Genomic DNA, 25,540 nt, shown 5'->3' on the forward strand with positions numbered 1-25,540 from the left:
AACTATTTGTTATTCTTTTTAGGGTTCCGTTCCTCAAAAGTATCAAAAGAATTTTTAGATTTGTCAACATGAAAATATAACCATTGTGTAATTTATCTACAATCACTTATTATGTCGAGGCTAATAAACAATAGTTGGTGAATTACTTACCGACAAAGTTGCGTCAACGAAACCGACTGAGCTTTCAGTTGCCCCCAGATGGTGCAGTGTATTGCTACATATTGTACCTTTTTATGACATAAAAAGAGCAAGTGTTTCTTGCTGGTTGTTCATACCAAACCAGGGTCTAGAGTCACCGACGTAGCATGAGAGACACTATTTGTCCCACATTAAATAAATAAGATTTGATTTTGGAAAAAGAAACCATTGTAGTTAGTTGTCCATCTGTCTGAGTCTGCCAAGATCCTTTTTCTCAGTAACATGTGGAGATATGAATGCGTGAAAAAGCAACTAGCATAGATAGCATTAGGATTAGACTTGTCAATCTCGTTCAGTTTAGAGATGGAAATAAATGCGTAACATGCATTCTTCATTTTTTTAGAACACTTGAGTAAAATATAAAATAGCTTTGTTTGTATTTATACACCAGGTGGGCGAAGAGGACGAAGACATAGAGGACGAGCAGGAGGTTGACGAAGGAATTTCCGAAAACACTGCCTTCAGAGAGTTTGCAAGAGAAACTCTTGCTAAAATAGAGACAAATGAGAAAGAAAATCTTAGAAAAGTAAGTGAAGAGTTAGGTGCACTAAAAGTTGAAAAATCCAAATTAAAAGAACAATACTCATTGGTTGCACGTCAACAGAATAATGTCAACAGAAAAATAGAAGAAATTAAAAAAGTTCATGAAGAACTGCAAGTTCTTAAAGATGGTTTGTCACGTTTGACGGAAGTATTTGCTAAGATTGAGGCAGACACAGCAACTGATACAAATGCCAGGCTGGCCGAGGAGATCAATAACAGAGAAGGTGTGGTAGCAGTCAGGTTGTTAGTAGAATCTCAGTGTAGCTGTTAGAACTTCCGTTACAAGGAACCTGTCTGTAATTTCGAAATAACTACCTCATATTGAGCTCAAATGGTTATTTGAACGATACCAACACTGAATCACACGTTTTTAAAATTTTTGTCTGTCTGTCTGTCTGTCTGTCTGTCTGTCTGTCTGTCTGTCTGTTTGAAAAGGCTAATCTTCGGAACGGCTGGACCGATTTTGACGGGGTTTTCACAGACAAGTAGAGGATTGATCAGGGAGTAAAATAGGCTACTTTTTTAACCGATTTTCAAAAAGGGAGTTGTGTTTTTCTTCCTATGTACACCGAAATCTCCGAGATTTCTGAACCGATTTGCGTAATTTTTTTTTATCGATAGAGGAACTTTGTGACAACTTTCCCACGGGATTTCAGACCCTAAATCCACGCGGGCGAAGCTGCGGGCATCAGCTAGTTCCTACTAAAATTATGTTAGTACAGACTTTACTTCTTCCTATCCTTGATTATGCCGACGCAAGTTATATTAACTTAACAGAGGATCAGTTAAACAAGCTTGAGAGACTTCAAAACACTAGTATTCGGTTCATATTTGGGTTGCGCAAATATGACCATGTATCTCATTCTCGGTCTCGTCTCAAGTGGTTACCCATCCGACTTCGCCGGAACTTACATATCCTTTCTATTCTGTACTGTGTATTGTTTCACCCTTCTTCTCCTCCTTACTTGAAGGAGAAATTCGAATTTGCAGCGCGTCCGGGACAAGTTCTCCGCACCTCTAGGAAGCTTATTTTAAGGACGCCTTCACATTCTTCTTCCTTTTTTCAATAAATCCTCCACAGTTCAATCTATTAAATTGTGGAATGCCTTGCCTCTTGTAATCAGGGAGGCTAAGTCAATCAATATATTTAAGAGGCTGGTGAAAGATTACTATTTGTCACTATCACTTTAGCATTATCGGATTTATTTATTGGAACATATTCTACTAGTCTTAATAATAGTATGAGGATTTATTATTTATCTATATATCATATTTATTTATTATTATTTTTAGGTCTATATTATGTATTTTATTATTTATAGTAGTATATTATTTACAAGAATAATACTTCCTTCTATAATCCAGTTGTTCGTATGTGTCGCCTGTATAATGATCTTTTCACAATAAATCATAATATTGACATTTTTAACAATAATATTAATATACTAGCTGATGCCTGCAGCTTCGCCCGCGTGGATTGGTCAGATCCCCTGCAGCATCAGGATTGAGGAGTTGGACTCCAATTTTTTTGCGAAACAATGTCACAAAGTTCCTCTATCTATTAAAAAAAAAATTACGCAAATCGGTTCAGAAATCTCGGAGATATCGGTGTACATAGGAAGAAAAACACAACTCCCTTTTTGAAAGTCGGTTAAAAAAGTAGCCTATGTTACTCCCTGATCAATCCTCTACTTGTCTGTGAAAACCCCGTCAAAATCGGTCCAGCCGTTCCAAAGATTAGCCTTTTCAAACAGACAGACAGACAGACAGACAGACAGACAGACAGACAAAAATTTTAAAAACGTGTGATTCAGTGTTGGTATCGTACAAATAACCATATGAGCTTAATATGAGGTAGTTATTTCGAAATTACAGACAGACACTCCAATTTTATTTATTAGTATAGATTTCAAAGAAATTCATCAACTTTTTTCGTAACATTCTTCTTTCATCTTTATTTTTTAAATACTGTTCGTATATATATATATAAGATTTAACTTCTATGCATATTTGTCCTTTAAATACTTAAATTCATGTAGTAAACCATTTTATATTGTAAACATTATTGTAAATTTTTATTAAGCCTTCATGTTAAAAATTCTGTGTATATCTTGTGTAATGTATATTTTATTTAGGTATAGTATTGCTGTGTACACCTATTAGGGGTTGTCACTTAGATTAGGATCTTTTGTTTTTATGTTTGGACCATTTTTAGTTACAACCTGTTTTGTGTACCTTTAAATAAATAAATAAATAAATTTTAACATGTTTTTATGTATTTATTTATTTATTTATATATTTATGTATTCATTTATCCTAATATTATATATAAATGTATACTTGCACCACCTACCTCTAATATCTATAGCTATATCCTTTGGACCATTTTGGTTGCCTGGAAGAGATCGCTAGGTAGCGATAAGGCCGCCAAATTGTACCTATATTTTGTTGAGCTTTTTATGTGTTTTTCTGTACTAATTTTGTGGTGTACAATAAAAGTATATTCATTCATTCATTCATTCATTCACATACACTAAAAACTAAAAAATATTTAATTTACTACTGACTATATTATGTATACAAGAGTTAATGTAGCTCTATAATAACATTATTTAGAGCCCGCCTGCTCGTTTGCTCGCTATTTTATTTAAAAAGAAAAACATATCATTGTCAAGTGCAAAGTCGCCGTTTTCTATAATGCAAAGTTTGTCAAATAACAATAATATGTGTCCAGGCGTCACAACGTCGCATACGGCGCCAGGAGTAAGCACTTCGCAGGCCGCGCCCAGTGACAGCACGTCGCACGCCGCGCTCGGCGTCAGCACGTCGCACGCGCAGCCCGGCATCCGGCCGCCCAAGCGCGGCATGCAACAGCGACCGCTCACTGCCAAACGGACACGAGTTCAGGTATGTTCCAGTGAGCACGACGCACGCGCAGCCCGGCGGCGCCCGCCCGTGCGCCGCATGCAACAGCAATTATTATACTATACTAGCTGATGCCCGCGACTTCGTCATCGTGGATTTACGTTTGTCAAAATCCCGCGGGAACTCTTTGATTTTCCGGGATAAAAAGTAGCCTATATGTTAATCCAGGATATAATCTATCTCCATTCCTCAGCCAAATTCGTCCAATAGTTTTTGCGTGATTGAGTAACAAACATCCACACTTTCACATTTATAATATTAGTAGGATTGGGATATTAGGATTAATTCATTGCTGAACATATTTTGGTTCTGGTCAGCGGTAGGTTACGCTTTGTATTAACCTTCTCTGTTTATAACTTGTTTGATAGGGCTTTGAGCGTTCAGTGGAGGAAGAGTACCAGGTGCCGACGTCGCGCTGCGACCAAGACGACGAGAGCGTCATCGTAATTGATTCGGAGGAAGACGACAACCGATGCACAGGCACCATGTACTCGTATAGGGTAAACTAACTATTTGTTATTCTTTTTAGGGTTCCGTTCCTCAAAAGTATCAAAAGAATTTTTAGATTTGTCAACATGAAAATATAACCATTGTGTAATTTATCTACAATCACTTATTATGTCGAGGCTAATAAACAATAGTTGGTGAATTACTTACCGACAAAGTTGCGTCAACGAAACCGACTGAGCTTTCAGTTGCCCCCAGATGGTGCAGTGTATTGCTACATATTGTACCTTTTTATGACATAAAAAGAGCAAGTGTTTCTTGCTGGTTGTTCATACCAAACCAGGGTCTAGAGTCACCGACGTAGCATGAGAGACACTATTTGTCCCACATTAAATAAATAAGATTTGATTTTGGAAAAAGAAACCATTGTAGTTAGTTGTCCATCTGTCTGAGTCTGCCAAGATCCTTTTTCTCAGTAACATGTGGAGATATGAATGCGTGAAAAAGCAACTAGCATAGATAGCATTAGGATTAGACTTGTCAATCTCGTTCAGTTTAGAGATGGAAATAAATGCGTAACATGTATTCTTCATTTTTTTAGAACACTTGAGTAAAATATAAAGTAGCTTTGTTTGTATTTATACACCAGGAGGGCGAAGAGGACGAAGACATAGAGGACGAGCAGGAGGTTGAAGGCGGTGAAGAAGAAGAGGAAGCAGAATCTTCTTCTTCGGAAGAAGAAGCGGAAGCAGAATCTTCTTCTTCGGAAGAAGAAGCGGAAGCAGAATCTTCTTCAACACGTCAGGTGACTATTTTCTTCTCAAAATAAACAATAACATTGAAGTCTGTCTTCATTAGGTTTTCTCTCACAAAACGGAGATGTGTAACTGGTAGATCATAAGACCTGCAGTAAGATTTTTGTCTAAACAAGTAAGATAATGTCTCTAAGTAATGCTTTCATATTTTACAGGGAACATTATAAAAAAATATAGCACTATTTTAGAATTTTTTACGTAACTTTGTTTAGACTTACGCAGTAGTTTAATAATTTTCATTATTAAGTGTCAATTTTTTTAACCTTTAAATACACAAAGTTCATTTATATGGGATATTTTCTCAGACATGACTGGATGGAACCTTCTTCTTCATGCAACCCAGTTGGGCCAAATTAAGGAAAAGATAAGCGCTGTTAGAAGAAAAAAGTCGTTGGTTATGATTGACAGAGATAGCAAATGTGTCACTACCTTCCGTTTGGCGAAGAATAGGGCATCTTATATGAGCTAAATCGTGTTGCAGGAGTCGCCGGTGGCGGGCGGCGCGGGGGAGGGCGAGGGCAGCGAGCTCGGCGACAGCGGGGCCGGCGCCGCGCACGAGCCCGACAGCGAGCCCGCGCCCGCGCACCAGCAGATCGAGGTCATCAGCAGCGGCAGCGAGCGTATGTACACTTGTGACGCAGGACTCGCCGCGGCATCAACAGTGTTGTTCAAAGTTCAAACCAATGATCAATCCTTTACTACCCTCTAGCAACGTCTTTCTGTGCTAGTCGGAATTACACGGACCGAAGCGATTCGCTCCCTAGTTTGGAATATACACTGCTAGAATATGCAATGCCCTTTTTCGATTTCCCCGCTAACTATAATATTGGTACCTTCAAACCAAGTCACACTTCGTTTTAAGTGTCATAGGCACCGTCTTAGCCGGCACATAATCCCATACAAGTTTTGTTCCTTTCGCGGATGTGTAACCGCGCGCAAATTTTCATTTTTTTATTATTTCTGTTGATTTATCGGAATAATTTTAAATTGTATTTATTTTGACAGCAAGCAGCACTCTATCTCTCGGAAGCAGCGGTGCCGATGACAATGAAGATTAAACTCCTACCCATTATGTTCCTAGGCGGAATGGAGGGTGAGTCTTCTCTTTTAAAATATTTTTTTGTTTATGAGCAAACAAGTCAATCTAAAACTGGGTCTCCTGTACCAAAAATCGAATAAAACAAACTTGTAAAATATGTTTAACATAATAAGGCATCTTTTACGACATAAACAATAAGTAATGTTAGGATTCGATTAATAGTTGAAATAGCCTAGTGGTGAGGACGTCCGCCTCCTAATCGGAGATCGGGGGTTCGGTCGCAGGCACGCACATCTAATTTTTACAAGTTATGTGCGTTTTAAATAATTAAATATCACTTGCTTTAAAGGTGAAAGAAAACATCGTGAGGAAACCTGCATGTCAGAGTTGTCAAAGATGTGTGAAGTTTGCCAATCCGCTCTTGGCCGGCGTAGTAGTACGGCAGTCAGTAGTATGTCTGTTACTGACTAGTTAGTAGTAGTACAAACATACCTAAGAACCATCTCGATTAAACAGACTTCCTATCCACATCCTATCCCTTATCCTATCCCTTAACAACCTCTCGCACTACCAAGGGTCACCAGTAGAGATCTCTAATAGAGATAAGTGCTTCCCTGTCCTCTTTTTCTATCCTAATCTATCTAATCCTATCCTCTCTAATCCCCCTAAAGACTATCTTTGGCTATCCTTTTCCGCAGAATTACGAAAGGGGTAACAATAAATTATAAGCTGTCAGTTTAGAGATTTCGGACAACAAAATCAGCCACAATATAGCTAATTCTGCTGTACACAATCTCTAAACTGACAAATCTAATCTCGAAATTTAGTGCCTTTTCACTGGGAGCATTATGAATGGGATAGCATAAATGACCTAATATTTTAGTTTAGAAATTGTGTAGAACAGAATTAGCAACAATGGTACTGATTCTAAACAAAACTAAAATTTAGAGTATTCGCACCTTCTTTCTATCAATGTAATAAGAAAAGGACAGACAAACTAATTTAGAACTGTCAAACCTCGTAACTTTAGCTGCCAGTCGCTAGCGTGCATTAAAATTTAGACTCTTTAAATTTAAAATTCTTGTTCCGTCCGTTTTTAGCAATATCAAAAAGAAAAAGATGCAGATACTCTAAATAAAATTTAAAGTAAAAACATGAGAATCGACGCCACTGATTCTGATAACTAAGTTTTAGAGTATTCGCATCTTTTTCTGACCAATGTATTAAGGAAAGGACTGGCAAACTTAAATTAATTTAAAACTATCAAACCTCGTGACTTTAGGCGCTACTCTTGACCATACTGTTTAAATTTTAGAGTAGCATTAGTCTTTATTTTAAAATATATTCTCCATCCTTTTTTAGCAATATCAAAAAGAAAAAGATGCAGCTATACTTAAAATTTAGTTTAGAGAAAAACATCAAAATCGACGCCAATATGGCTGATTTTTCCTAAACTGCAATGATGCGTCTAAATAATATTGCTATCTTTGTCATTATACTCCCAACAGAAAAGGATAGCATTAGACTTAGTCCTGTCAATGCAGTTTAGCTTAAAAAGATTGTGCACAAGAGTCATCCTCAATATGACATTAATGTTGTTACAGATAGCGGGAATGGACCGCGTGGGCGAGGCATGCGGGGCCGTGGACGCCCCTCGCGCCGCTCACACAAAGTTGTCATTTTATACGCGATTCTTATATTGATTAATTAAATTAAATTGATTTAAAAAAAAAAATAGTTTTATTGCTCAGAAAACATAAGCACTTCTTGTCATTTCACCATGTTTCAATGTCTTTGATAGCCGATTGTCATTTAGATCAAAGTTATCTTGGGGGGTTGCAATTTCCTAAAAATAAAAATGCAGTGTTCGTAGTATGTTAAATTTTATTTGTCCCATTCAAAACCTGTCCCCTTCAAGGCACTTACCCCCTAGTCTGGGAACGTATCTATATTTAAGTTTGATTGGTTAGTAATCAAATAAAAAAATTTCAAAAGAAAAGTATCACCGACTTCAAAAACGACAACACTAAAAAGTAAAAAATAACTTTTGTTTAGCTACACGTGTAATGTACCTACGTATGAAGTCAGGCGAGCTCCACTCTTGGATTTCTAATTTTGTTTTAATATGCGTGGTTTTATTTTTCTTTTGAAATTTTTTTGTTTCACAATTTTTAGTGGCCCCGCTGTACTATAATATGCTATGCCCAGTTAAAACCCTACTGTTTACTAAGCTATTACACTGATCGCGAGCAATTTGCTCTTATCCATTGAGGAGTTCTGTTCTCCATCTCCGAAGATATTCATCAGATGTTCACCAAATTTATATGGAACCACCTGCACAGTATACTCTTTCAAACAAAAAAAAAATTCCAAATCGGTTCAGGGGTCTTTGAGTAATCGGTGAACATACATAAAAAAAAAAAGATTCCGACGAATTGAGAACCTCCTCCTTTTTTGGAAGGCGGTTAATGGGCTCTCAATTCAAACGAATAATCATAGCACTCAATAGCCTGTTTGAGTCCGCTATTGCATCAATTATGTCAATGAGTCAGTCAGTGGTAATCGAGCTATATAACTACAGGCTGGTCAAAAAGTCGTGGATCAAACGAAATAGGGAGATAGAGGAGGTCATTTCTAGCAAAAAAAAATTAAATTGCCCTTAGAGTTATGAATATTATTGGGTTTTTTAACAAAATACTAGATTCTCTTACAATTAGACTAATTTAAAAAAAAATAGATAAAAAACAATAAAACAAACGATGCTGTGTCATTACTAGATAATGTATCAGAACTACAAACCTTCTATTGAGGCTCTGGCTACCAAATTACAAGAGCAATTAATTTTTTTCCAAAACTTTTAAAGCCTTACCAAAAATTAAATGTCACTTTAAAAGCGCACTGTGAAAAAAAATGTACTACGGAAAAGTGACCCTGTATCAGAAAAACTTGCTGATTTAATGCCAATTTAAATGAGGTATAACACATTACTCTTTGTTTCGTAATTCTGGTATTATAATCGTTTTTTCATATCAAGGTGCAAATTTCAGTAGATTAGTTTACTTCAAAACTAGCTGATGCCCGCAGCTTCGCCCGCGTGGATTGGTCAGATCCCCTGCAGCATCAGGATTGAGGAGTTGGACTCCAAATTTTTTATGAAACAATGTCGCAAAGTTCCTCTATCGATTAAAAAAGAAATGACGCAAATCGGTTCAGAAATCTCGGAGATTTCGGTGTACATAGCTAGAAAAACACAACTCCCTTTTTGAAAGTCGGTTAAAAAAGTAGCCTATTTTACTCCCTGGTCAATTCTCTACTTGTCTGTGAAAATCCCGTCAAAATCGGTTCAGCCGTTCCCAAGATTAGCCTTTTCAAACAGACAGACAGACAAAAATTTTAAAAACGTGTAATTCGGTTATAGTATCGTTCAAATAACCATATGACCTTAATATGCGGTAGTTATTTCGAAATTACAGACAGACACTCCAATTTTATTTATTAGTATAGATAATTTTGAAGATTATCATGCTGCTAGTTAAACTGTTAGTTTTTTGTATGTTGGAATGCTAGAAACATCACTGTGCTTGTCACACTTAAAATTTGTGAAAAGAACAGAAACTCTTCACTACCACCACGTGCCAGAACTACCCAGAATGCCCTCTTTTCTAGGAAAAAAAAGGATAAAAAAACTATGCCTCTATTTCACATCCTTCCTTATTCCAACAATGCAAATAGAAAGGATGATTAGTGTGAACGAGAGGCATAGTTTCTTTATCCTTTTGTTTCCTAGAAAAGATGAACTACTTGCAATACGGGCGTTACAGTGCACATAGTTGATTTTTGTAAATACAATCAATGAACTTTTAAATACGCCTATAATTGCTTTAAATACTAACATACTTTATTTCATAAATAATAACAATCAATTAAACACAGTCCTAAGCCTGGAAAGTATAAAGGAAAACTCATTGTTTTTTACTGTTTCGATATAACGTAGTAAATTCATAAACGCGATGTAATTTTGAATGCATACTGTCAGATAGCAGTCACCGCGCTTGCTTTATTCGCGTCCGCTCGTTTGGCCGTAATAAGTATCTACAAAGCAAATAAAAAAGCATGCTATAATAAAGCATATAAAAAAGCATGCTTAAAATATAAAGCATTAAGCAAGTGATTGCCATAAAGCAACTTTGAACATCACTAGTTGTAAACACGTATTCCACAGTGTAAACGCTTGTTGTAAACCACGCAAGGGCAGTTGCGCAGCGGCAACCGTTGCGTGCGCATGTTTATTTATACGAAAATGGCGTCTACGTGGGAAAAAGAAGTTATTAGCGAATTCATTGAACTCTACAGGGACCTTCCCTTTCTTGGGACCTATCTTCCGAAACATTTATGGACACGGGCCAAATAAAATCCAACGCTTCATCCATATTCTTTTTTTTTCTCCTCATTTGCGCACACAAGTGCTAATGCTACGCCAACTTTTTGAAGTTTAGATAGCTCAGCCATATCGCAATGCGTGCTTCCAAACACAGAGTCGACAACACCCTATATACATACCCTATATACATCCTACTCTATGGACAACACACTGAGGTAGGAGTCATGTTGTAAACTAGTGTGGACGAAAACACCAACATTGAGCTCTACAAGCGTCTCAACAAGGTCACCCCTGTGGAAAGCTTGTTTACAACAGTCTGGCCCAGGCCTAACTGAAAAAAAAAAATGTAGTGACTAGCTGTTCTACATTTTTCTACATACTCTTTGTGAAAAACCGTCGGGGACACGTCATGTCGTAAAAAGCATAGTGATTACATACTCTTTGGTAAAAAGATACAATTCTCAATTCCGTCAAGCAAATTCAGATCGAATCATGGACGTTCTATGATCGAAGGTTCCGATGACCAATCAGTTCTAGAAAGATTTTTGGAGTTTTCATAGTTATTTTTAGTTGGATTTTCCTATACGAAATACTAGACACATTTATCAAGAAAATTATATTTAAAACCGATTTCGCAGCGAACTCGAGTAAGTACCTACATTGGATTATGAACGAATACTTTTTATTTAGATTTCATACAACGTGTCCAGTATTTTATGTTTCATCATTGGTAATACCCATTCTTGAATCACGCAGTTGAACCGAGATTCTCTGGATAAACTTTTATTTCCTTGGCGAAGGTTAAATCTAAAATTTCGGGTTGGCCTTAGAAAACAATCGCAAGTATTTGGGGGCCTGAGCCTTGGATTCAATGCAGATTTGGCTCCCCTTTCTGAACTTTCATCTTTGAGTGTAATGTTTGTTTACTACTTATCCTAAAAACGTAGCACTTGCTTCCTTGCTGCAGGATCCCAGGATTGAAGGGATAACACTTCCCCCATCGCAGTTTCCTACGTGTTGAGATTTGTTTTCAGCTTAACCTATGAATGTAATATGAAGTATAGTATAGGGTATTCACCCTCCTCCCTTATCCCACCATTTCCCACTCTTATTGCTGCTGTTGTTTTATAAATTAATAGTAAAATTTTGCTATTTAAAACTACAGCTATGTGGGTTCCAGACGGGCCCAGGTCTGAGAAGAGCTCCAGACTTCTACTTTGCTTATTAGGTAGTCTTTAACCTTATTGTTAGCTGCCGTGTATACTTTATGAGCCAGTTGTTTATCTAGCTCATAAAGTTACAGATAAATAAAACTGTTTGTACATCTTTACTGTCATTGGTTTCAGGGCACCATGAGGCTGTTCTGCAGAATACTGTTCCTGATATTCATTCTTCACTGCGCATACGCACCACCTGTTTCTCCGGATAAGAAAGACCAGGACAGTGAGGTGGTAGATGATCTGGTAAGTGGGACATTTATTTCACTTGATTTGAGTGTTTGTTAATTGTTATCAATTAAGGAATTTGCAACACAAACAGTATAATCACATGTAAATTCAAGCACATAAGGCAATATTTAGCCATTATCTATAAGACTTTAGATAAACTAAACCCAAACTATAAACTAATTGATTGATTTCTTAATTCATATTTTCTCATTACATTTAAGTGTTATGGGCTATATCTTATCATATCATGATAAACCTAAAAATACTGTCAAGTGTGAGTTGGGTCTCGCTCTTTTAGGTTTCTGTACACAAATTATGAACAACATATTTTAGATGTAACAAATATTGCTTTTCCAAGCTAAAACATCAGGATAAACATGGGACCTATTCCACATATTTATGCACCTTGCTCACAACCTGCACGGGGAAGCTGGAAGAAATCTCTGTTTAGAGATAAGCATTTCCTTTGTACATAGATTAATTTATCATAACTTTGTAACTACAATTTTGGTACATGAAAAATAAATATAAACAGTTAGAGAAACCCCAAAAAATTTTGTTTGTTTTGCTCACAGCTTACAAACTATTTTATGAATCATTGTTTAAATACTTATAAGTGCAATATGTTGGGCAATAGGTTGAACATGATGACGATGGTCATAAAACAACAAATCTGACACTACCCCAATCAGTAGTGAATTTTCAGAATCAGGTCAATTTAATTACCTGACATAGTTTACTCTCTACATACAAAAATTACAAACCAACAAATTTTACCTTTTTATAATATCTAGTGTAATAGGATTATAGGATAAGTGAGTTGCCAAAATAAGTGATATGCTTCTCAGTATTGAAGACAACAGCCACCATTTCTATTATCATAATATTTAGAGTTCCGTGGTAATTTAAATCTAAGAAAACTTGGAGACTGCATAAATTAGCAAAAACATTCATAACATTTCATTTATAGCTTTTGAGATGAGCCCTGTCAAATATTCCTTACCCAGAAAACTGACTTCACTATACTTTGTAGTGAATAAATAATTTTCTGTGTGTAGTTTTGTAGTGTTTTTTAATATCCAGTTCAAGTACATTGGCCTTTACATGCAACCTTTTAAGAACAGGCTTTAAATTTATTTCGAGGCCACTTTAATTGTAACATGGACTAAGTACACTCTTAAAAAACTTGATTTGATAACTTGTTAGTTTTATACATTGATTGCAAAACAAAAAGTCCAATCAAATGTTGTAATGTATTCTGAAAGGTCGGCGGTTCAAACCCCACCTGTTGCACTATTGTCGTACCCAGCTTTACGCTGAATTAGAGAAGAAAGGGGAGTATTAGTCATGACTAGCATGGCTAATATTCTTTAAAAAAAAATGTGACAATCTGCACTATAGTCAATCTCATGTTTAACCCGTCGCAGCTATGTGCTTTTTCAGCAATTAATATCAATAGAACCGTTAAGGTGAAGGAAAACATCGTGAGAAAACCTGCATGCCTGAGAGTTCTCCATAATGCTCTCAAAGTTTGGGTGAGAGGATGCGAAGGCATACGACGGCGGCATTGCCACTGCATTTCGTAGTTGACAGCGGATGCCGGGTGGCAACATCCCTGTCCTGCCGTCTGGTGAGCGATGACCCTCGGCATGCCGCAGGATGTTTTCGTAGCTGCTAGCATGCCACAGCGTATAATAGACGGTTGACATCATCAGTGGGTGCTGCCCGTTGGCCGTTGGTTGCTGGCCGTTGGCGAATCTCTTGCCCTACCATCCAGAATGAACTAGAGTTAGGAAACTCTCCGCTTGATCCTGAATCCACATTGCCAAATGTTTATGGGTGACATGAAGTCAAAGATACTAGTTTCATAACCTACGTACATTTGATGCCTGCCAGTGTAGGCGGAGCCTCAACATTTTGTTACAAGATTAACACCCGTATTCACAAATGTTACTATGAGGTCTGATAGTGCGCTCGAACGCACAGTGATTCCACCAATCAGATGACTGTATCACGTCAATTTACAATGATCTGATTGGTGGAACCTACACTATGCGTTCAAGCTTACTGTGAGAAACATCACTGTGAGTTACTCATAGTAACGTTTGTGAATACGGCCGTCATACTTTCATGAACTGTGTTATCGATCTATTTTCAAATACTTATAGTTAGTTGGTCCTGGAAGTGAGTTTCTATGTTATTTTTACAGGCGGAGTACACAGAGTATCACAGATACTTGAAGGAGGTGGTTCAGGCGCTGGAGAGCGACCCCGACTTCCGCGAGCGGCTCGAGAAAGCTGATGAAGAGGATGTGAGGGTAAGAGCTGGCACCTGCATTTCCAATGTTGGTTAGAAACACTATATTATATTGTTAGATAGTACTTAAATGAGGAAATACTCGACTTGATCCTGAAATCGAGATCTGTCAAACAGTAGGTAGTTTGAAGCCTACCTAGCGTCACATGTAGGAAACATTTGACGCCCGTGAGTATGGGTTGACGTATTTTACAAGTTGCATAACTGTCGTGAACTGTGATAGCACACTCTATATATCTCTAAGACGTTGATAGTAGCTATCCACAGCCAATGTCTTTGCATTGTTAGTTATTGTTAGAAGTTAATATAGGACTCTCTGTTACACAATCCCACACAAATGCCTCAATATAAGCCTCAATAGCTCAACGGTTATAGGAGTGGACTGAATTCCGAAAGGTCGGCGGTTCAAATCCCAGCCGTTGCACTATTGTCGTACCCACTCCTAGCACAAGCTTTACGCTTAGTTGGAGGGGAAAGGGGAATGTTAGTCATGATTAAAATGGCTAATATTCTTTAAAAAAAAGAAAAAAAAAATGACAAAGACAAAAAGTAAGTAAGCGTTAAACAGTAACAACCACAAAACGAACTTATGTTTTCCGTACTGCTCTATCCATGGAAACAAGTTAGTTCGGAAAATGTAGCCGCGTTTGTGATTGGTTGGTCACTCAAAATGTTTAACGCCCACTGATGTTTTAACCCCCGACCCAAAAAGAGGGGTGTTATAAGTTTACGTGTGTATCTGTGTGTCTGTGTATCTGTGTATCTGTCTGTGGCATCGTAGCGCCTAAACGAATGAACCGATTTTAATTTACTTTTTTTTGTTTGAAAGGTGGCTTGATCGAGAGTGTTCTTAGCTATAATCCAAAAAAATTGGTTCAGCCGTTTAAAAGTTGTCAGCTCTTTTCTAGTTTTCTTGCAGAAAAGAAGGTTAAATAACCGTTAGGTTCACAATATTATGTCAATTGACAAATGTCAAGCTGTCAAGATGGACGTTGCATAGATAAATAATTATTTATTTGAAAATGATGTTTTGGAAAACTCAGATACTTTGGATCGTAGGCGCGAAATAGTCCAAGAAAATCGGTTCAGCCGTTTGAAAGTTATCAGCTCTATTCTAGTTACTGTAACCTTCACTTGTCGGGGTGTTATAAATTTTTTGTATCATTATCATAATCGTGTGCCTTCTCATATGTCATTTGTGTCGGATTACGTAACATAAAGAGCCATATTAACTTCTCTGAGTGAATAGATTGTATAGATACTCATAATGTATGATTGTTTGCAGTCGGGCAAGATTGCAGAACAACTGGACTTCGTGCACCACAACGTGCGGAGTAGGTTAGACGAGATCAAACGGCGCGAGTTGGAGCGTTTGCGACATCTGGCTACAAAGGTATGTACATTTCTTAGTTCTTTTATTTAGGCCTGATTTTTAACCCCCGACCCAAAAAGAGGGGTTTTATAAGTTCGACGTGTGTATCTGTTTATCTGTCATTGCCTGTCTGTGGCCATGAATTGAAGACGATGAGACCTGAATAATTGCTAATTAAGAAGAGAAGAGCGCTCTAAGAATATTTGTATTTAAATCTAATCAATCTATCATTTTATTGCAAACTTTGGTTACATAGTGATTCTTTAGTGGTTAATCTTGCTGAATAAAATTTTATAAGCCCCTCTTTGTAACTTTTTAGTTTTATGGACGCACCGCATAATTTACAAAATTGTTATCACACAAATACTTGGAAAAATCATTCATTAACTGTTATCAATAGGTATTATTAATTATCATGACGAACAAACTGATAAGCGTTCATAACAAAATAATGTGTATTGACTCATTATACAATACGTTTTCCCGCTGGTAAATGGAACATCTTATTCTGTACCTATCCTGAGAATTGGGGAAGGTTATTACCGCCAAAGGTTTTCCCCTCGGCAGTTCAAACCTCATCCAATACTTTATTGTTATACCCACTCCTAGCACAAGTTCAGTTGGAGGGGAAAAGGAAATTTTAGTAATGATTAATTAACATAGCTAGAATATTCTTTTAGAAAATGAGGTATGATTTGAGTACATCACATATTCACGACTACTGTAAAGCCCCGAAAATTCTAAGGCAAACACTTAAATGAAAAATAATTCAGGAAATCTGACCATGATTTGAAAATACCTATTCAATGATATCCCACTTGCCATACCTACATCCTTTATCTTAGGTACTAACATTTTTTATTTGTGCCCGTATAGAGTCTAGTGGGTGACATTGTTTTTTCATGACTAATTTCTTGCGAGTGCTAGAATTAATTTATTCAATATAATTCTAGCACTCGCAAGATTGAGATCGATCAGTTTAAGAACCTTTAAAATCATTAGTCTAGGCTAAGTGATAAAGCCCTCTGGGTATGGAAACTATAAATTAATATAATAATTCGTTTTGATATTTAATTTTCAGCACTACGAGCTGACTAATGACCTCAGCTTCGATGGAAAAGTGCCTTCCAATGAACATTTAGACCACCACAATCCACACACATTTGAGATTGATGATCTGAAGAAACTCATCCAGAAAACTACTGCAGACTTGGAGGCAGCTGACAAGAAACGCAGGGAAAATTTTAAGGTACAAAACACCATGGTTCAATCCCATTGAACCAGTGACATGTACCAGTGACATTGTGACATAAATATAAAATTTGTGCTCGGTGCAAGAAACAAATGCGATCTAAGGGCCATAGTTTGTCTACCACTATTTACAAGTATTACATATAGCATCTAAATAAATATCTGTATAGCATTTAAAATAAAGCATCTAAAATATTTCATTTGCTATAGAAAGACGACTTTTCAGTCTCATAACTTTTATAAATTATTATTAGACTTGAGCTTTCGAATTTTTAGAACAAATGATTGAATATAATACTTTTCAGGAATATGAGATGGAGAAAGAGTTTGAGAAACATCAGAAGTTGGAGAAGTTGGACGAGACACAAAAGAAAGAGTACGAGGAGAACCTGAAGAAGGAAGACGACGCAAAAAAGCATCATCAGCCGGTATGTATTACATTTTGCATGCATTCATATTCATCATAGTTCTATCAACATAGTATGCTAAATAAGTGGTGTGCAAGTTGCAATGTAACACAATGTAGCTGGTATCACTACTAATATTATAAATGCGAAAATGTGTTATCCTTCAATCAAGACACAACGGAGCAATGGATCGACATGTTTTTGCATACATATAGTTAAAGAGCTGATAGCCCTATAGTTAAATTTGGTACGGACATGAGATACATCCTGGAGAAGGACATAGGCTACTTTTTATCTGCTTTTTGGATTTTCGTAGAACCTTATGTAGTTAGTGATACTCGCGCCATCAAGGCAAATAAATATAATATCTTATCCTTTTGAGCTTCGCCGCAGTCGTGTAAAAAAATTGAATCATCCCTGATAAAATTATTGTTTATGTATAATAAATAAAATGATACAGTTGCACCACCCGGGGTCAAAACAACAGTTAGAGGAGGTCTGGGAGAAACAAGACCACATGGACCAGCAATTTGACCCCAAAGCGTTCTTCATGATGCATGGTAAGTCTAACACTGATTGTTTATCTGTGGCAGCTCCACCACCCGGGTGCAAAGGACCAGTTATTAGACGTATGGAAGGGAATGGATCGAATGGACAATGATTTTGACCCGAAGGTGTTTTTCATGATGCATGGTAAGGTCATGCACGTTAGAAAGCCTTGTATAGTGGTTGTAATTATATTGTCCGCTTTCATCAAGTACTCAATCAAACAGAAGTATAGAAGGTTTAATGGATATACATTTTACAGAGGCGTCTTTGTGAAATGTATAATTACAATAAAAATGTATAATAAAAAATAAAAAAAACCAAGATAGCGAATTTCATAATGTCCGCCTGCAAATTAGAATAAAATAAAAGTACTTAATGTTATATCTTGTGTGGTGCCCTTTGTGTACGAGTCCAACTTAGACTTGATTGGTTTTATTTTTAGGGCTCATAATAGCGCTATAATAGGGATCCTATTACTAAGACTGCTATCCGTCCGTCCATACGTTTGTCTGTCAGACTGTATTTTGTGATCCGTAATTGGTAGAGAATTGAAATTCTCACAGAATGTGTTTTCCTATTGCTTGACTTGCACTTGACCGATTTTTCACCTGATTCCTTTTTTTCTGACAGTAACAGACTTTTCGCAAGAAATTAGTGATTTGACTCCTATATTCGGTTGAGTACTTACCTAAGCTTTTTTATTTCCATTCTTACAATTCCTCAATAATAAGTACCTATATATAACAAACTTCATGTGGTTAGTATTTCATTAGTTGTTTTAGTAAATAGATTAGAATGTTAGTGTTAGTTTGTTAGTGTGTTAGTCTTCGATGGACCCCAAAGTCTGGGTGAAAGCCTCCTCCATTTCGTCTTGGGACCATTGTTTCTGGGGCCTGCCCACTTTTTGCTTGCCATGTGGTCCACTCCATTTCGTCACTGTTTCTGTCCACCTCCCATCTTTGCACCTAGATACATGTCCAGCCCATTGCCACTTTAGTTTTAAGCCATGTTCCAGAGCATCAGTCATTTTCGTCTTTTTTCTGATGTCTGTGCTTCTAATCTTCTGAATTTTTCTTGGTTTTAGAATACTCCTTTCCATGACGCGTTGACATGTTGTTATGTTTTTTGTTCTTTTGGTAAATACCCATGGACCATGACCCATGAAATGACCGAATGTCCACAAGTAGTAAATCTTTTCAACATCTGCAAGTTTTTAGTGTACAAAACTTGCACAAGTTATCTTGCTGCAAGTGTTCACACAAGAAAAGATTCTGCAAGAATTGGCAGGAGACAGTTTTCCGTAGAGCGTACTTTGATTTCTCAGACTTAAGTTTCCGTTAAAACGAGACAGATTTATGCCAACGATAGAACGCTGTCTCGTTTTAACAGTGCCTTAAGTTTGAGCAAAGTCAACGTGCGCTCTAAAGATCTCAACCTAAGAAACTTCGTTTCACAGATTTTTCATTTCATTTGTTTGCTCTCGTGTACAATTTTTTAACTTCGAACATTCAAGTAACGTAATTAGACATTGCCAAGTAATTAGACATTTTTTATTATTAATTTTTGGCTGAATTTAGCCTATGTGTCTATCTGTAATCTGTACTAACTAACTAACCTAACTATCAACGTTGTTATTTGTCAAAAAAGAGCGGCCGTTTTAAGTTTGCGTTTTTGACATTTGCCAGTCACATATAAACAACAATGTGTGTGAGAGAGCACACAATATTATTTTGTTTGTAACTGACAGATGTCAAAAACGCAAACTTAAAAAGGCTGCACAGTAAGCCGTCGATTTAAGAGGATAGTCTAGTTGCCTACATTTTATTGTTGAAATACTGTTTTGGGTGATTTTATTTAAAAACTTTATTTTTTAATTAAAATTGTGAAAATTGGACTAAAGGACAAAAACGCTATTGTTTTTTGTATGAAAACTTACAACTAGACGATCCTCTTAATGACAACATTTCCTAGTAACTTATCTGCAGATTACAGATAGATTGGTTATATTAATTTGTCTGTTACACAACAGACGTGGACGGCAATGGTGTATGGGACCCCGAGGAGGTTAAAGCTCTTTTTATAAAAGAGCTGGATAAGATGTATACACCGGGAGGGCCTAACAAGGACATGCACGAGCGGGCTGAAGAGATGGAGAGGATGAGAGAACATGTGTTCACTGAGAATGACAAGAACAGGGATGGCTTGATCGACTTCAACGAGTTTATGATGGAGACCCAGCGCGCGGAGTTCAACCAAGATGAAGGTGAGTTGACACTGGTAGACCGCTACACGCGACTAATGTTGCGCTTACACTGAAGCGGAGTGGAGCGAATAAGAGCAGTAAAAAATGGCAAGTGTTTCCATTGAAGCAGAGCGTTGTGGAGTGGAGCTGAATTTGTGCTGAGCAGATTAGAACTGCATTGAGCCGTCTCCAATCAGTCAAATTTGTCTATGCTACCCGCCGCGCAGCACCATCCCGCTACCCTCCGCTACGTGCCCTGCACTCGGTTCTACCCTGTTTATAAAAAAAAAACATAATTTAATTATACAGTTTCCACTGATGCGGAATGGAGATTTAGAGCCTGTGTTTTGTGATCGGCCAATTCACGGTCCGCTCCGCTCCAATCCGCGTCAGTGAGGTGTACAATCAACATTGAGCTATGCTGTTTGTTTGGAAAAAAAAATTGTAAAAGTAATATTTGTAATATCAAACGTTGAATCGCGTTGTTACGCATCTCGCTCTTGAGTATGTCCCGCCCGCAAATGTTGATTCCAATAGACCATGAAGAGCATTAAGTCTATTCACTAATCCGTTTCAGGCTGGAAACCCATAGATGAGAACCAAATCTACACACAGGCTGAATACGAAGCTTACGAACGCAGGAGGTTAGAAGAGCTGCGTTACTTGCAACAACGCGGCTTGGTACGTATCGACTCCTGCGAATTATTGTATACTAATAAAAGAAACTGACTGAATGACATAATAATGCACAACTCAAACCGCTGCACAGTGATTCGCCTAGAACAAGCTAGGTGGACAAAAGTCAATTCAAAGAATCATTTCATTGATGGTCACATGTCACTAATGACAACCCAGAAATCATAAATCCAGATAAGAATTATGGCAAACATTCCATTACAATTTGTTATACGCAGTTGAAATCAGGTGTAAAGGAAATGGCATTTACGTAAACATTTTAGTTGCAATTGTGCAATGCTTTCAACAACACTTATTAAAATTTGTGCTGAGTGTTATAGTTTCTGTTGTGATGGATTTTACTTTAGAGGGTAAGCATTTTCTAATTATATTTCATAAAGATTCTAAAACCAGATAATGTGTAATCTGAGAGAGTTTGAAAAAGCAGTCCAAAAAATGTCGTCTTTTTTAAAAATCCTTACTTCAAAGGAATATATCTTTTTGTATCCAGATGTATCCAGTCTATGTTTTTTATATAATATAGCTACTGCTCTAAGCTTCAATTTGATGTATAATTTGGATACCACAATGATTCCATTTCATTTTAATAATTTTTTCACATGTGTATTCGATTTCGAAAATAGAATTTTTCGAAGAGTGGCGGAAACATGGCAAAGAAGAGAAAAATGCTCATCTAATGAGTTTTATTGTGAGTTGTGTGTCCTTCCCGTCCTCACCTATGGTGCTGAAACGTGGACACTGACAAATGGCCTTGTTCACAAATTCAAAGTTGCTCAGCGAGCTATGGAGAGGGCTATGTTAGGAGTTTCCTTGAGGGATAAGATCCGAAATGAGGAGATCCGCAAGAGAACCAAGGTCACTGACATAGCCCAAACTATTAGCAAGCTGAAGTGGCAGTGGGCAGGCCATGCCTGTCGTAGAGGCGATGGCCGTGGGAGCCGGAAAGTCCTTGAGTGGAGACCGCGTTTAAGCAAACGTAGTGTGGGACGCCCTCCAGCACGATGGACCGACGATATAAAGCGGCTGGCGGGAAGTGGCTGGATGAGGAAGGCTGAGGACCGGGTGTGGTGGCGCTCTATAGGGAAGGCCTATGTCCAACAGTGGACGTCCACAGGCTGATGATGATGATGATGATGATCATGATGAATGAGTTTTATAACTGAAAAAATTTCTATTACAAATATGACTCCTGAATCACAGAGGAGTATTCAGGCGCATAAAGCAAGTATTTATTCAAAATTAGCCGAAAAATGGGCTGCATCGAAAATGGCGCAGGATCGTTTTCTTCAGAAAAATAAAAGTTGGTTGGAGGGGGCAGACATACAATTTAAAGTTTGCATACATCAGCCTTGTCCTTCCTCGTCATCTGAAGGAAGTCGGCCTCAAAGGTGACCAGAAAAGAATTTTGAAGATACGTCTTTCAAACACAAAAAACGCAGGGTTGGACATTTAATGCAATCGCGCAGTGCTTGTGAGTTGACTACAGCTGCGGAAGTGGGACATCGTTTGTCAGGTCACAGAATCGTAGCTTCTTAAATAAGAAGTTCGGAATCTTCAGAAAAAAGAAATCTGGTGGTGATGTTTGTAGTGGTAGGGATTAAATAGTGACGAGGCATTAGCTTATTATGTAGATTCTAAATGCACCAGTCACGCTTGTAAGAAGACGCGAAAGTGGACATTGAAGGCGGGACATGAAGTGTTTCCATCTTATTATAGTCTCTGTAAATCCAAAAAATCGTGATCTCCTTTGGAGGAAGACATTTTTGTGACCGAAAAGAGCACTGATATTAAGCTTCAAGCTATTTTGATTAAAGTTTTATTTACATATATATGTATACGTTCAGTAGTTACTGAACGTTTGATTGAAGTGTAAAGTGAAGTCCTCAGAAATGTATCTTCTTCATCATTTCAATAATTAGTAAATGGGGATATGACAGGAGTTACGGGCACAGTACTTATAAACAGTGATTTGAGAACATTGATTCTACTGATGAGTTTTTGTTTGTATTTGCATTTGCACCTTTGAGATTGATTGATTGATAATGACCAAAATATTATTTGGCAAAATCCACGGCCTTCATCGACTTTACTTATCGTTTAGATATAAAAAAGTGGCAATCTAGAGGTGATAAGAATAAAGCTAGTGTGAAACAGCGTTCACACGAAAACAAACAAAAGTTCAAAAATCAAACATAATGGGACTTGTTGTGTACATATTATACTTTCAGGTTTTCTTTATCGTAAGTTTCAAGTGATTTTAACTGGTATTTTATGTTGTGTTTTATTTTTTCTTAACTTATTATTATAGTACTGATTTTAAACATATTCTTTTCATTCAAATAAATGGGATTGCATTGGGATGGCATATTATTGTAAATTGTACATTTGAAAAGAGCAACCGCCGAGTTTCTTGCTGGTTCTTCTCTGTAGGAACAGCATTCCGAACCAGTGGTAGATTATTTTGACGTATCGAAAGCACTTGTAAAAGTTTACTTGAATAAAAATGATTTGAATTTGAATTTGAATTTGAATAAACTTTTCATACCAAATATGATTTTTTTGTTTAAAATATTCCTGAAGCCTTTAAAAAATTATTTATTGATAATTCATGAAGTATCACAACAAAATATCATTGTTCATAACCATAATAATTAGATTTCACAAAAAAATGTTTTTGTCCACTTAGCTTGTTGTAGGCGAATCACTGTGCGCTGGGTTTAGTTTGAGATTTTACCTATAGCTTTTCTTAACAATGCAGATCTCCATTGACAATCACCCAAGCGAAGTTGGGGTATGTTAGCTAGTAATCTGTACTGATACAATGAATACCAAAGCATGTCTCTGTCTGTTAGTTACACATTCATCCCATCCACTTTTGGTGTGGTGCAGAGATAGCTTGCATCCGGGAAAAGGACATAAACTAATTCTTATCCCACAGGAACAAATTATTTTTTCTGCACAGGATTTTTAAAAACCTAAATCCACGCGAAAAAAGACACTGGTATCCCCTAGTTATAGTACATAATATGGATTATGGAATTAATGGATGAAATTACAGGTGGACGCCCACGGTCGTCCAGTCCCCGGCGCCCAACATCAAATACAACAAGCTTACCAGCAACAGCAGGCCTACCAGCAACAATTCCACTCACCGCCTCAGGGGTACCAACCGCATCCCGGGCAAGTAGCTCAGCCACAGTTCCAGGGACAACCGCAGTATCAAGGTCAACCGCAAGGTCAGCCACAGTATCAAGGACAACCGCAAGGTCAGCCACAATATCAAGGACAACCGCAAGGTCAGCCACAGTATCAAGGACAACCGCAAGGTCAGCCACAGTATCAAGGACAACCGCAAGGTCAGCCACAGTATCAAGGTCAACCACAATACCAAGGGCAACCACAATATCAAGGACAGCCGCAGTACCAGGGACAACCTCAAGGTCAACCACAAGGGCAGCAACAGCCGCAGGGTCAACCACAATCTCAACCGATACAGAACCAGCAACCAAACGCTAACGTGATCCCAGCACAGCCCCCGGTGCAAAACCAGGCCGCACAATCGCAACCGCAAGCTCAAGCGCAGGCACAACAGGCGCAACCACCAGTGGTTGCGAACGCGCAGGAGCAATCTCGAGCGCAACCGGTTCAGAATCCGCCGGCGCCCAAACAGGACCAGCCACGTTAACATTTCACTTCTATACTACACAAGACTAATTATTATATAAAAGTATATTATATAAAGGGTGATATCTCAGTTATACAGTGAACGCAAATCAAGTAGTCCAAACTGAAATTGAAACATAGCGGTCTGCGCAGCTCATAAACGAAGGATACAATAAGCTTACCCAAGGAAGATGTGAAGGATTAAATCAAAAAAAAAATTAAAACTCGACCAAATTGTCAACAAAAACACACGCAAATGACATCTAAGACAAATCTCATCATACATCACCATTAGAAAAATATGAACCATATGCGGAAATAAAACATTCTACGCCTATACATGAAGGCAGAACAGAATTAGTTAAAAACCGGCCAGGTACGAGTCAGACTCGCGCACTGAGGGTTCCAAAACACCATTAAAATGTAAATCATTTGTGTCCACTCCTGTCCCAAGGGCGAAAATAATGTTTTGCAGTCTAGATGATATTATGTCCATAGATGTTGAAATGCACTGGCAGGTTATCGAGTCTAGAAACGAACAAGACAACTCTAATGATTCAGATATAAGTTATAACAGAGCCTCCAAAAAAAAATCTAATCTTTGGGAAAGTCCAACAAGAGGTAAATCATTATTTTCGCCTCCACCCTTCACCCTTCTCTTTATTAAAAAAGGTCTTCAAAAGAACAAAAGAAGATAGTATTTTAAACATTACTCCGACAAGAGCAGTTCAATTTAGTCATTCCTGTGCGTTATTCGATGCAGTTGTAACTTGTAAGGGATTTGTTTGTTGGACTAAAAAGTATCCCGAAGTCTGACTCTTGTCTGTGTCTCGCCTTTAGGTTAATCGCCTAGTTGTCTGTTCCACTTCATCGGAGTTATGAAATCATTTTTTTTTTTAATATTGGCCGCTAATCATGACTAATACTGCCCTTTCCCCTCCAACTAAGCGTAAAGCTTGTGCCAGGAGTGGGTACGACAATAGTGCAACGGGTGGGGTTTGAACCGCCGACCTTTCGGAATTCAGTCCACTCCTCAACCGTTGAGCTATCGAGGCTCTAAAGGTGCCCATGCACTCGAACTGAACTGCGCGTCGCGTCAGCGCCCCGCACGATATTCAGTCAGACGCGCAGTTCAGTTCAAGTACGTGGGCACCTTAAATTGTATCACATATAGTATTTTGTATGATCAGAATTTGATTTTGTTCCTAAAACGCGCGTGATGTGAGGTGTTGCCCATATTGATCCGTA

The 25,540-nt window shown here is 37.7% G+C and overlaps 1 protein-coding gene and 2 long non-coding RNA genes across 10 annotated transcripts; 2 read left to right on the forward strand and 1 right to left on the reverse strand.

Annotated features, from left to right (window-relative positions):
* Positions 1-5,501: 5,501 nt before the first annotated feature.
* LOC123880141 lies at positions 5,502-7,807 on the forward strand. Its single transcript, XR_006799169.1, has 3 exons — positions 5,502-5,548; positions 5,934-6,021; positions 7,572-7,807. It is a non-coding gene; the product is annotated as an uncharacterized LOC123880141 (long non-coding RNA).
* A 2,904-nt stretch (positions 7,808-10,711) lies between these two features.
* Positions 10,712-24,592, forward strand: LOC123880139 (nucleobindin-2). Of its 8 annotated transcripts, none has more exons than XM_045928084.1 (11): positions 10,717-10,995; positions 11,695-11,811; positions 14,006-14,113; positions 15,398-15,505; positions 16,566-16,733; positions 17,041-17,163; positions 17,603-17,702; positions 19,721-19,954; positions 20,511-20,614; positions 23,688-24,077; positions 24,120-24,592. In XM_045928084.1, the coding sequence occupies exons 2-11, from the start codon at positions 11,701-11,703 to the stop codon at positions 24,312-24,314; spliced, it is 1,641 nt and encodes a 546-aa protein (XP_045784040.1). In that variant the 5' UTR covers positions 10,717-10,995; positions 11,695-11,700; the 3' UTR covers positions 24,315-24,592. The 8 variants fall into 8 exon arrangements, with proteins under 8 accessions (XP_045784037.1, XP_045784040.1, XP_045784039.1 ...); XM_045928083.1 differs by having other exon boundaries at positions 23,688-24,003; positions 24,040-24,592; XM_045928082.1 differs by having other exon boundaries at positions 23,688-23,853; positions 23,884-24,592.
* LOC123880140 lies at positions 24,369-25,295 on the reverse strand. The gene is made up of 2 exons (XR_006799168.1): positions 24,633-25,295; positions 24,369-24,516 (listed from the first exon to the last, which is right to left on the reverse strand). It is a non-coding gene; the product is annotated as an uncharacterized LOC123880140 (long non-coding RNA).
* Between the last annotated feature and the right edge of the window lie 245 nt (positions 25,296-25,540).

Source organism: Maniola jurtina, chromosome Z (genome assembly GCF_905333055.1).
Source record: "Maniola jurtina chromosome Z, ilManJurt1.1, whole genome shotgun sequence".
Lineage (NCBI taxonomy): Eukaryota > Metazoa > Arthropoda > Insecta > Lepidoptera > Nymphalidae > Maniola > Maniola jurtina.

Coding starts and splice junctions, on each gene's coding strand:
- LOC123880139 (XM_045928081.1), top strand. CDS start 11,701: ATGAGGCTGTTCTGCAGAATACTGTTCCTGATATTCATTCTTCACTGC. Junction 17,164..17,735: donor CAAAAAAGCATCATCAGCCG/GTATGTATTACA, acceptor TATCTGTGGCAG/CTCCACCACCCGGGTGCAAA. Junction 17,836..19,720: donor GGTGTTTTTCATGATGCATG/GTAAGGTCATGC, acceptor GTTACACAACAG/ACGTGGACGGCAATGGTGTA.